A 14,006-nucleotide genomic window follows, 5' to 3' on the forward strand; every position below is an offset into this window, starting at 1 on the left:
CTGATTATTTTCGCATAATTGCTTTTCTAATCAAGAAAGTTTTTGTACTACGTAGTTTTACTTTTCTATTAACAAATTATTGGTGTGTTGGTTGGTGCTGTCAGGTTGGGCAAGCCAGTGTCGGTGGCTGGCCACGCGGGCTGGACGGGCCACGTGGCCAGCAGTTACGACGCGCGCCCGCACTTCGACGGACGGAGCAGTACGCACGCGGATGCAAGTGCGCGCGCACCCACTCCCGCTCTCTACGACGGACGAGAGCAGGTGCGTATACCACCATGATTGTGTTAGGAAAAGTATTTATTCTTTTCAGTAATGAGGGGAGGGGTCCAAAGAGTTGAAAGGGTTTACTGAATCAATGATCATATGCCATCAGGTGACCTGATCTCTTCCATAAAAATCCTTTCATTTAACGGTTGCCATTCTGCGAGGTCGCGAACTGTATCAGAAAAAATCAATCAATAACTGGACCGGGACTCTCAGCAAACAGTACTGAGAGTACACAGAGCAGCAAATACATTTAAACAGATCTGACAAAGGTTCTTTAAAAATAACGACTATAGGATAATGTCGCTGGCTAAGAAGACCAGATAATAGACCCTTCAAACTAAACAGTCATATACGGAACAAATTGCTTAATGCGTTCGTGAATATTCTGTCGCAAAAATGATGTAACAGACGAATTCCGAGTGTAAAATATTAAGATATCAGTATCTACCATAGAAACTCGATTAACCCGACTTTTTATTTTTATTTTTATGGAATAGGAGGACAAACGAGCGTACGGCTCACCTGTTGTTAAGTGATCACCGCCGCCCACAATCTCTTGCAACACCAGAGGAATCACAGGAGCGTTGCCGGCCTTCACTTGCCGACTTGATGTCATTAGGCATTCTTATAATCGAATGTATGAGAAAAAGTGGGTTTTGTGCATATTCTGGTCCTAGTACATAATGTTATTAATTATGACATTAGCAATTTATTACCAGATACATTTTCCAACATACGATGTTGCCAATCACTAGTACGCACATATTTGTTAGATTACATAACGGAATTGTCATTAATTGCTGCTATTACATGGTTCGTCATGCTCACTTAATGGCATTGCTTGCGGCGGCGTCGTGTGCCGGGTCGTCTCCTTCCCTCAAGTTACTACTTCCCTCGGCGCTTAGTATAAGCCTAATTGAATAAACTTTATTAAATTTGACTTTATTATCACGAATTCATTTCAGTTGTAGTAGAAAACTCATAGTATCACTCTCTGTTTGTTTTTCAAACCAATTGTGAGCTGTTTCCAAACTATGAATTGCTTTATCATGAGATGGTACTGCATCATTTCACATTCACATAATGCCAGTTCCGATACGTTCCTATTTGCATAAATTCGACTTCAAGATAGTAACAACAACGGTCTGCGGCATTTTTGCGCACGGGTTATACATAATTTATTTTTAATGCTTCTATATCTAGAAATAAGAATAAGAATAAAAAATCCTGCATTTTATGAGTAAAAAATGGGAAAATTAAAATCAATGAAATTACATAGAGGTGATTTATTAAAAGATGCCAAACATCCATTTTCTCTTATTAACCCCCAATATATTATATATATATATATATATATATATTCTCCTATCATGCTTTCTGTATACTGGCCTTGGTAACGTCTCTCAAATTCCATTATACCTTGATGCAAGCGTTAAATTGTTTCAAATGAGAATGTCGCATACTACGCATCTTTAGAGACATTCTACATCCGATTATAGAAAAAATCGTAATCATGTCAGCGATACAAAGCCTACAAAGATTGCTGCTTTAAGTTTCGCTTCTGAAAGCTTTTGAAAAAACTGTTCGAATCATGAATCAGCGGCGTAATTTCTACTATTCTACAGGGAAAGATAACAGGAGTGTAAAGTAAGACCTTGCATTCCAGTAAAAAAACACGCCATCTTGAAGCCTCCAATAACTTTCCACTTTGTTTTCGCATATTTAATTGCAGTTAATAGAATTTTCGTGCGTGGAGGAATCAAGTTCAAATCAATATCAATTAGTAGTAGTCCCATGAAGCTATAAATACCTTAAGCGTCTCAATCAAATCAATAAATAAAATGGTGTATATTTTCATTCATAAAACAATTTAATGGCTAGTAGCAGAATTACTACACCTTTTTTTTAAAAAACGCACCTACAATAACGGACATTAAACAAACGACATAATAAGACGACCTGTTTCATTAATAAAGATTATCAATTCAAATTCAAATATTTTTATTCAAAATAGGATTCAAAATTACTTATTGTTCATCAAAAACTACCACCCATTCAAAAAAGACTAACTCAGACCTGAGAAGAACGGCCTGTAAAATGTAGGAATCTTATTAGTGCAGGTGGCATGGAAAAGCGCTGGTAAGACGAGATTAAAAAATATGAAATGTGATTATTTCGTATTCTTTGTACATTAAGAGTCATTGAAATTCTTTTACTGGTTCCAGGTTCTGTATTGGTCGGACTCAACGGATGAGATCGCCTTCATCGTGCCCTCGGGCCGCGAGGTGAACGATGCGGAGGTCAGCGATGTTGACGGATCGTGTCTCTCTAACAAGTGAGTCTCTCTTGAGTGAGAACTTTACTAATCGAGCAGTTGCAGGTTTATCGATGTATGATTGTGAAATACGTATTCGGGTTTATTGGTGGTTTGTTTTAATTAAGTAACTTTTAACTTTATAAAATAAATCTGATTATTGTACAAAAGTTTTTCGTTCGTGCCACGTTAATAATATATAAATGATAGGCTGTATATGAAATTAGTTACTTGACATACGCACACACGCGCGCAGTAGCGCTCTGTCGCGTGTTAAGCAGTTATAATCATTCAAAAATTTTGTGAGTATTTTACATTCACTCTTATGGATTTGCCAATTGAAATTAAATGCCGGGTGATATAAAATTAAGCTTTTATCGTTAGTTATTATAATAACTATATTCCGTAGGAGTTCCCCAAGGCTGTGTGCTGTCTCTGATTCTTGTGTATATCAATTATATTTAGAACGCCTCCAACAGCATTGCTATGCGGATGACAATACTGAAGACACACGGGCCATGCAGCTCTCTCTGGGGAACTCGTCGAGCAATGCCGGAAAAAGCTTCTATCGAGTCCTCTCTTGAAAAGGTAGCGGAATGGAGTAAAATGGATGTGGTCCACATTACCCCCACAGGACTCAAGCCTGCTCGTTTACCACTTACCGCTTTTCGACATCATAGTTTTTAGATGAAACAATCGGTTCCCTCATACACACATACGCTACATACCACTTCCGTCTATAATGACATATTTGTGTTTCACAGCCGCAGCTTAGACAAAGGCTCAGAGTCCTGCTGGGACGTGTCGAGCGGGTCGGCGCTCTCGTACGAGCGCAGCGTGAGCGAGTGTGAGCAGACCAGAGCCCGCAGCTCGCTCTCCGACAAGCGGGCGCTCTCGCTCACCGACAAGCAGGCTGCAGCGTCCTTTACACACACTGGTGAGTGTCGCCCGTTGGAGAACCGCGCGCGGTGCAACAGGCGTGGAAACTTGTGAAACAAGCACGCACTCTTTCCATGGGAAAATTCTTCACTGCCAATCGTACAGATTGTTTTAGGAACTCCAAACTATCATGGTGTTTAGAGCAAGCTTTACTCTCTGAAACCATAAATCATAATTCAGCGGATTAAGACCGGGACTAGACGGCGGCCAGTCTCCAGCTCTGATTAAGTCCGAAATGTTCGTTTCCAACCAAGACTGCGTAGACCGAGCTTTATGAACCGGCGCCGAGTCTTAGTGGAAAGACCATTCTTGGTTATTGAACATGGTGTTGTTAAGGGGTTTCACTACCTTTTCAAGATTGGTATCTTGTTACACTTGTGCCGATGTTTTGATGCATTTTTATAGGTCCTACCCCACCAAACCATCATTGAAGTCGGATAGTGCCCACGTTGCACTCTGTCGACTAATTAGGAAGTTTCCTTAGAGCTTTCAGCATAAATACGGCCATTTTGTTTGTTAAAATGGAGCTCAATTGTAAAAATTCTCGCACCCCGTTACCGAGGCCCCATCGGTGTGAAAGAGCTGAGTGGCAGATTGAACAAGAGAATAGATGCTGACGCTGAACTTCGATTGTCTATAATTTAATATTTTTATAATTCACTTTCGCTCCAGTCTTTTTATAAGTAACACGTCATATTTTTAATATCATTGTAATTAGTTTTGTGTAATAAATAATAATTTTTAAAAAGACCTTTTATGATCGTCCGAACATAACTGGCGCAGTCGGTAGGATCGCGGCACTTTCAAAATCAAGTGAACGGTTCTAATCGTAATAACCGCGATCGGGATATAAGAACCTAAAAGGACGATTAACGGGAATTTCGGAAAATTGAAAATCCTGTTCTGGGGCAAAGTCCGGCGGGAGATGCAGAGATTTCGGTAAGTACTCTTTTACTTCCAAGTTCCTTTGCTCTATTTCCTGTCGTAAATTTTTTTTTTAGCTATTATTTTAATCATTACTTCAAATTGGAAAATAATTTGAATTTTATATGAACATATATTTTATTGTGTGTTGTCGTTAGGCTAAAATCGCCACGGATTTCACACGAATATAGGATACTTCGTAGAATTATTGCATTGTTAAGTAAGGCTAGGGTACAGTGAAAGCTATAATGTCTCTTAAAGATTGCGATAGTGTTATTAAGACTATGGGTGATTTAATTCCGAGATATAACGGTAACCCCAAAACATTAAATTATTATATACGAGAAGTTGAGAGCGTTATTAGTTTAATAGAGCCTGGCTGGCAAGCGCACCCCGTGTTAATAAGTTTAATTAAGAGTAGGCTTAGTGGCGCAGCTATAGATGCTATAGCGTACGAAAACTCACTGGACTCGTGGCCGGAGGTTAAACATGCGTTATTAAGACGTTTAGGAGAAACGAGAAACGAGATTCAAGTAATGCAGGAACTTACTCGAATGCGTCGCCTTAAATCGGAGGACGCCGAAACATTTGGAAAACGACTTAGGGACGTATTAGATACATTATTTACAGTCGGAAAACATACCGATAAAAGTTATTATGAAAGTATGGTAATAGAACATTATATAAGTCAGTTAGAATTTAACGTAGGAATAGGTGTTAGGATTATGAAACCCACGTCGTTAGAGCTTACGATTGTTGCGGCTAGACAGGAGGAAGCTAAACTAATTTATTATAGGCAAGCAAATCCTGGTACAAATACTGCATCTACTTCGCAAATAAGACAGAAAACAGATCATTCTAGATTATTCCCACAAAATAATTATTTGCGTTCTATTAATAATAACCCTCCACGATTATTCAATCCTAATTTTGTACCCCAACAAAATAATATGAATTCACAACAACGACAGCAGTGGATACAGTCCAGCCTGCCTTGGAAGAATTCTCACCAAGGTCACAAGACTTCAGGTAATGTACGTAATAATTTTGGACATCAACCCAATATGCCTCAACAAAATATAAATCCGACTCAAAAAGTATCAGATGTAAGTATGAGGTCCGTCAGTAAGCCAGAGAAGCCACAATTTGCTTTTGAAGAGTTGTTCTACACCCCGAACGACTACTCTCAGGTAAGTAACCCAATTGATTATGATCACCACCAGTATTTTGAGGAGCAGCCACCTTCTGAAGAAATTCATGAACAAATTATTCGGGAAAATCAGGCAATTACCTCATGTGATGAGCTGGATTTTCGGGATGGCAACAACACAGACAACCAGAGCTAGTAAAACTGAATCATCACTATAAAGATCATTTGCCCTATATCGAGATACCTGAATATAAAGGTAAGTTTTTAATAGATACAGGAGCCTCGCGATCGATGATATCACCCGACGCTATAATCGGTACAATTTTTGAACATTGTATAGATCATGAACCTTTTGAAGTTAAAACTGCGCATGGTGTTACTAGACATGACTTAGTAGCTCACCTTCCATTACCACCGGTTTTTAATAATGAATTATTCCACAAATTTCTAATCTTTGACTTTGATCCTAAATATAAAGGTCTAATAGGGCTAGATTTGCTTAAGGTCTTATGCAGTAATATAGATATAAAAAATAAAGTATTATGTACGTCAAGCGCAACCATACCTATTAATTTCGATTACCCAAAAAACAATATTAGTATTGAACCAAGATGTCAAAAATTAATAAAGGTGAAAACAAATTATGTAGACGGCCAATATTTGCACGAAGATTACTTTTGGAATAATGGTGTAATTTCTCCTGCTGCAATTATTAAAGTAGAGAATGGTTATTTTCGGACGTCTGTACTAAATTTCAATACTGAAAAAGGGTTTATAAAATCAACAGCTCCGTTCGTGTTAGAGCCTTATTATAATAATAGTACGGAAACTTCTTGTGAGCTTCATTCAATTACTACTAGATCAGAGATAGATAGAGAACTTTGCAAAAACTTAGAGAAAATTAGAACACATCACATGAACGAAGAGGAAAAGCGAGAAATATCACGTTTATGTTATCAGTACAGGGAATTATTTCACTCTGAAAATATTCCATTAACATTTAACCATTCAGTGAAGCATAAACTTGGGCTTACGGATGAAACACCTGTATATGTTAGAAGTTATAGGCAGTCTCCGCAACAACGCCAAGAGATTCGTAATCAAATAGATAATCTCCTTAAACAAGGAATAATTAGAGAAATCATTTCTCCATGGTCATGTCCTGTGCATATTGTACCAAAAAAACCAGATGCATCAGGATGGAGGCTTGTAATAGATTATAGAAGACTCAATGACTGTATAATTGAAGATAAATATCCACTTCCAAATATTTATGATATTTTAGATAGGGTAGGTAGAGCACAATATTTCACAACGCTTGATTTAGCTAGCGGATACCATCAGGTGGAAATGGACCCGAGTGACGTAGAAAAAACAGCATTTTCAGCAGAAAGAGGTCATTATGAGTTCCTTAGGATGTCATTCGGTTTAAAGAATGCGCCTAGTACTTTTCAGCGTCTTATGGACCATATTTTACGAGGTGTAGAAAATGTATTTACTTACCTCGATGACGTAATTATAATTTCTACATCATTACAAGAACACATACATAAGCTAACACAGGTTTTTGAACGTTTTAAAATGCATAATCTCAAGATACAGCTAGATAAGTCAGAGTTTCTCCAAAAACAAGTGACATTTTTAGGCCATGAACTTACAGACCAAGGCTTAAAGCCAAATAGGGACAAAATTAAAGCAGTGCTAGACTTTCCACTTCCAATAACGCAGAAGGAAGTCAAATGTTTTCTAGGTTTGGTTGGATACTATCGAAAATTTATAAAAGACTTTGCAAGACTCACGAAACCTATGACCATATGTCTCAAGAAAAATCATTCAGTCATTCATTCACCTCAGTTCATCGATGCGTTTAACAAATGTAAACAAATATTAACAAATGCACCTCTATTACAATATCCAAATTTTGATGAACCATTTATCCTTACGACAGATGCATCAGAAGTAGCAATTGGTGCAGTACTGTCCCAAGGACGTGTGGGTTCAGATAAACCAGTCGCGTACGCGTCTAGAACTCTCTCTGAAACGGAAAATAGATATTCTACCATAGAGAAAGAGCTGTTAGCGATCATATGGGCAGTAAAATATTTTAGGCCGTATTTGTATGGTAGGAAGTTTACCATATACACCGACCACCGTCCGTTTACTTGGTTAATGTCACTTAAAGATCCAAACTCAAAATTAACACGCTGGCGCTTAAAGTTGGCAGAATATGATTATCAAGTAGTTTACAAGAAGGGTCGGCAAAACACTAACGCAGACGCATTGTCAAGGGCAAAAATTTTTCATAATAGTATAGATTCGTTAGCAGTCAACTTCGATGATAATGATGATGATGAAAAAATAAATAGAATATTTGAACATGCACGTAGGGAACAGGCAGGCGAACTGCAAACGGACAACCTTGAAGTAAACGAAAACGTCACACCATCAATTATAGTCACAGAAGGAGATAATATAACGGTAGCAAATGACCCTGAACAACTCGTATCCACTAATCACACACAGCCAGATAATGAGAACAGGGGTATACCTATAATATCTGACGCTATAGATAGACAACAAAAACAATTTCATATTAGGTCGACCCCAGGATCAACTTACCGCATAGAAAATAGGTCAACAAGCTCTAGGCAAGTAATTAAAGATGTGTTTATCCCTGTAAATAATACAGAAGAGGAAATAATTAAATTCTTAAAGGAACATACTGTAGCAGATCGAGTATTTCACTGTTTTTTTCATAATGAAGAGTTATACCTTGCATTTTCACGTGTGTATACAACAGTATTTAACGACAGAGGTCCAAAATTATTTAAGTGCACATCACGGGTAACCTTAGTGGAAAATAAAACCAAACAGGAGGATTTAATAAAACAACATCATATAGGAAAAACAATTCACAGGGGAATACAAGAGACATATAAAGAACTCCGTAGAAAATATCATTGGCAAAATATGTTACTTAGCATTCAAAAATACATCAATCAATGCGATGTTTGTTTGCGAGCTAAATATGAAAGAAACCCACTGAGACCACCTTTGGCTTTAACGGACACGCCTACAAAACCTATGGAGCATCTCTTCATGGACTTATACTCCACAGGTGGGGCAACTTTTTTAACAGTTATAGATAATTTCTCAAAATTTGCACAAGCCATCAACCTAACTGCATCAAGTAGCGTTCACGTAGCAGATGCACTATTACAAATATTTTCTGTTTTCGGTTTACCCATCAAAATCACTACAGATTCGGATTCGAAATTTGAAAATGATTTAATAAAAGAGATCTTTGCATTACATGATATTAACATACATTTCACAACCCCTTACAACCCTAACTCAAATTCTCCCATAGAACGATTCCATTCCACTATTGCTGAAATAATAAGAATTCAGAGAATGACAAATAAAGACGATCCTATGCCTTTATTAATGAAATATGCACTTATCGCCTATAATAATTCAATTCACTCCAGTACTGGGTATACACCACATGAATCAATGTTTGGACATACAGCATCTAGGAATCCACTTGAACTGTATTACCCGAAGGAATTCTATCAAAATTATGTTCTAAAACATAAAAATAACGCTGAAGCTGTACAAGAGTGCGTTACAGCATACATGTCTAAAAATAAGGAGTAGATAATTAGCAAGAGGAACCAGGCAGCACAAGAAGCGGCTTTCAAGGTAGGTGAAACTGTTTACAAACAGGTGGCAAAAACGGCGCGAGACGACAAAACGAAGCCTACTTATAAAGGTCCGTATAAAATAATTCACTTGCATCCTAATAATATAGCCGAAATTATTGGTAGTCATCCGAATGCCAAATCGATAAGAGTTCATTACAAGCTGCTCAGACGGCCTCATCTTGTTACAGGATCTTCATCTCAAGAGCATTCATGCTCTACGCAGGAGCCCTCGTGCTCTACGCATCAGCTGACGTAGTTATAGACTCAATAGATAATACAAATGGCATTGTACTTATTAAAGAAGGGCAAGTATTTAAGCAGATCGATTCCTTCAGCCTAGTATGTGTATACAATATTACAGCACTTCAATCTTCGTCACTGAAATTACTTTCACTTTTTATGATAACAAAGTCTTTAGAAGTAAATACAGTATCCGGAGATTCGCATTAAACATACAAAGATCAGTTAAATTACACTTTTACTTTGGTAGATAAGAAACTTAGCTTATTTAGATCTTATTCTAATAATTATAGAGTTAAGCGAGGATTAGTAAACGGGCTTGGCTCAATAGTCAAAGCAATAACTGGAAATTTGGACAATAATGACGCAGAAAAAATAGAACAAAAAATTAGTTCTATACAGAATACCGTTAATAATATTAAAAACAAGCAACAAAAATCATTTTTTTTGGCTGAAAATACTATTAAAGAATTTACCTCAGAATTAGAAAAGATTAATAAGAATCAGAATAAACTAGCCTCGATAGTTAATAATGTTTCTAATAGTTCTAATTTAGTTTATAATCAATTACATTTTCTAGATATATACGTCCAATTAAGTTTTAGTTTACAATTAATTTTAAATAAGCTAATGATATTAGAAAATGCAATTACGTTTGCCCGAATGGAAGTCATGCATCCTAGTATAATTAATCCTCATAATTTAATTAATGAATTACTAAGTATCAAGGAAAACTATTTTCTCAACCCAATCTCGGAAATACGTATACGTACAATAGATGATATAGAGAAATCTGTGGTGGTTAAAGCTTATAAAACAATGCACACACTAAATTTTATATTAGAAATCCCCTCGGTTGACCTCCAGATTTATGACCTTATTCACCTGTACTCCATCCCCGATAAACAAAACCTTACGATAATCCCAAAATCCAAATACCTTGCACTTGGAAGTGAGGGGTACGCTTACCTTGATGACGGATGCCGGCATATCTCCGAGACTACACTTCTATGCAGCCAACTAAATGAATTGTCTATAAAGAAAAATGAAGACTGCATCATCGCACTGGTGCAACACAAACCTGCCAGTTGCACACTAGCTAAAATGGTTTTGCGTAGTGGGAAAATTCAGAAGATCAACGACAACAGCTGGATTGTTATTCCAACAACGGAAGAGCTAGTGAGGAAAATGTGTGATGGAAGGACTCATTACGAAAAAATAAAGGGACCCCAAATCATTACTATTTCAGAAGGATGCGTGGTTCAAATAATGAATAGAACACTTCAAGCTCATAGATTTTTTTTAAATATGAATGAAATTATACCATTGCCACATCAATAAGACTATTCATATAAATCACCAGCTGATTTCACTTTGCACATCGAGGATATATCATTAGACAACATCCGTGGTCTTATTAACCAGGCACGAGAGGTGGAAGATCCAGATGAAGTTAATCTGCCCCTCATAATGGCGACTCCGAGTTGGACTACAGTAATATTATACTTCATAGGCTTCGTGATAATATCCAAAAAGATACATCAATGGCTTAAGAACAAGCGGATGAAGCCTAACCCAAGAGCCAGTGAAGAAGCCAGCGAGGACGCTGGAGGAAGCTGCAAGTTGCGCTTCCATCTTGAAGGGGGAGGCGTTACCGAGGCCCCATCGGTGTGAAAGAGCTGAGTGGCAGATTGAACAAGAGAATAGATGCTGACGCTGAACTTCGATTGTCTATAATTTAATATTTTTATAATTCACTTTCGCTCCAGTCTTGTTATAAGTAACACGTCATATTTTTAATATCATTGTAATTAGTTTTGTGTAATAAATAATAATTTTTAAAAAGACCTTTTATGATCGTCCGAACATAACTACCCGTAAACAAATTTTTTCTGTGACCTACCTTTTGGTACCGCTTCAGTAGTTGTTTCGATTTTAGTACCCTATTCTTTTTTAAATTATCAGTTAAGAAATGACCAGTACCTCTCTTATAGGCTGCAAGTCCTAAGTCATCTTTTAAAATACGCGACATGGTTCTAGCTTCATCTCCCGAGATAAGATATTTTGCTTTCGTACACGATCTTCGAATTCTTCCCCTTACTGCTTTGACCACCTTTTTCGTACGAACACGCAGAAGAAGTTAACGCATGTTTTATTTCATTATTCATCAAAAGTTCATAATAAAAAGTCGTCCATAGTATTTTATCTGTTTTCCTCACCGCTACTGAACACCAAGCGTATGGAGAGTTTTAAAAATTGCATTTGGCTCCATACCTACTTTGTGTAATGCAATCACAGCGATTCGGTTCTCTTTATCACCCACTCCATTTTTGGCGCCAAAATGAGAAAACTCAATGAACAATCATATTATAAAAGTTATAGATTCCAAATTCAAATATAATATTTTGTTTATTTTTAATTGTAACAGTATTTATGGCGAGACTAAGTACATACTTTTCACTGCTCATCATTAAAATTCCAAGATAATTCGTTCAATATTAACATTGCAGCACTGGTCAATAAGAAACCAATAGCGTATCTTAAGTAGAATATTATTTATCTTTATAATTCTTTATGCTATCTCTAAGTGTCACTCTACTGACCGACGAAGGAAGAACCTCCGTATTGTTTTTAAAAGGTGTGATATCAGCATTGCTGACGTCACAATTGTTGACTTGCTGCTAATCACTCATAATTGGATCTACGAAAGATCATAGAAAGTGCAGTTTGCATGAGTATTTGATTACCTTCGTATATTCCACGGGCAGCGTAACGTCCTCCCAGAGACGTCCGTATCGTACGATAGCTGGAGCACGAATGCCTCACATCACAATGTAATCAGACGATGATTTATAAACTAATTTTAGTGTATAATTGTTAAACTTTATAATTCTGGTTTTTATAATAGATGTGTTGTAGTATTTGCGCCGATATATCAATAAAATCTGAATGCATGATGTTATTATTCCAGGAAGCGGTCGACGAAACAGAGATTTCACACCAAAAATTCTTATTTTCTGGTTGGAAGACTTCGAAGATCATCTTAATTTACCAATTGGTATGTTGCAATTTATTATATGTGATTAAATGCACCATTTGCTTTTTTCAACTAATAGATATAGTAGAGCTCTGAACAGTTTAAATTGACGCTACACGAAGATTATTAAATATATAATAGACTGAATAGAGAAAAGGACTGAAATGATCGACACTCAAGAGTATCGACATCTCGTCTGTTAAGGTCGCGGTAGAACGTAAATAGATCTTGTTCAGTTTAACGTCCAGAAGATTCAAGTTTGTATTTTAAACATTCCTAAAAAACTATTTGCCATATCTATATATGTGTAAGCTTTGTGTTGACGTTGACATAGAAATTGACATTTGAATATGTATCTACCAGTTCAGCCACAAGGGAGAGCCACCAGTGGGGAGAATGTAAAAACGTATTTTTATGTGTTATGCTTCAACAAGAAAATAACTAATGGTATTATATATATCAGTGCCTCATCTAGTATTGAAATATAGACTTTTTAAGTCTATATTTCAATGTTAATACTAATTTTTCAGTCTCGCGTGAACACTCGCTAAGCTTACACATACCGCCTGTTACCGTCCTTCCAACATACCGGCGGAATAATATATATTTTCAACTTTTGTTTCAAAATTTTGCTACTACAATATGTCTGAGTGTGCAATTTACAATGAAAGGTTTAATGATGGGGTACAGTGTTCTATTTGCCATAACCAACTACGCTTTGGGGTGTGAAAACCACATGGAGGCGCAATGGATCAGAAAAAAGATCGCAATGGAAATGTGCAACGTGTCGCGACTCGCGGGCTATCATCCACCACGCCGGTGCCCACCGAACCTGCTTCTCTTGAAACTATCATGAAGGAGCTCCGTGATATGAAGCGCCAGCTGTCCAGCGTGCTTGCGTTGAGAGAAGATATACGAATCATCAAAAAGGAACTGTCCGATCTCGACACGTGTGTGTACACGAGATAAAAAGTAGACGATCTGAGTGGTAGAATAACGAGCGTTAAATCCAGAGTCAGTAGTGTTAAAAAATAACAGGGTACGGTAATCTGCCTTCAGAGTGAGTTGTCTAAGACGAAGCTCGCACTATCTACGATGGAACAAAGATCGCGTCTTAATAATGTGGAAATCAAGGGTATCCCTATCAAAAAGGATGAAAATTTATTCACAATCCTAGACAAAGCCAGCACGAAGATCAATCATGTTGTGCCTAGGCCTCAAATCAACTATATATCTAGGGTTCCTATGCACAATTCAAAGGAAAAGCTGATAATCGTCAGCTTTTTAAACAGATATGTAAAAGAAGGCTTCATCGCAGCGGCTAAGGCGGGAAAGGTGACGACCACGGATATGTCATTTTTTCTTAGAAAATGCTCTTCCACTATTGTTCTTCCTATTTCCATGCTTTTCAGTAAATCACTTTCTACT

General features: G+C 37.2%; 1 protein-coding gene across 1 annotated transcript in view; it reads left to right on the top strand.

The window, feature by feature from the left end:
- Positions 1–14,006, top strand: part of LOC126975500 (ral GTPase-activating protein subunit beta) — a 50,244-nt gene that overhangs the window by 24,356 nt on the left and 11,882 nt on the right. The window contains exons 8-11 of the mRNA XM_050823426.1: positions 105–261; positions 2,493–2,602; positions 3,346–3,518; positions 12,513–12,599. Coding sequence (XP_050679383.1) covers positions 105–261; positions 2,493–2,602; positions 3,346–3,518; positions 12,513–12,599 — 527 coding nt within the window. The remainder of the gene's footprint in view (positions 1–104; positions 262–2,492; positions 2,603–3,345; positions 3,519–12,512; positions 12,600–14,006) is intronic.

The sequence above is a fragment of the Leptidea sinapis genome, chromosome 36 (genome assembly GCF_905404315.1).
Source record: "Leptidea sinapis chromosome 36, ilLepSina1.1, whole genome shotgun sequence".
NCBI classification, from domain to species: Eukaryota; Metazoa; Arthropoda; class Insecta; order Lepidoptera; family Pieridae; genus Leptidea; species Leptidea sinapis.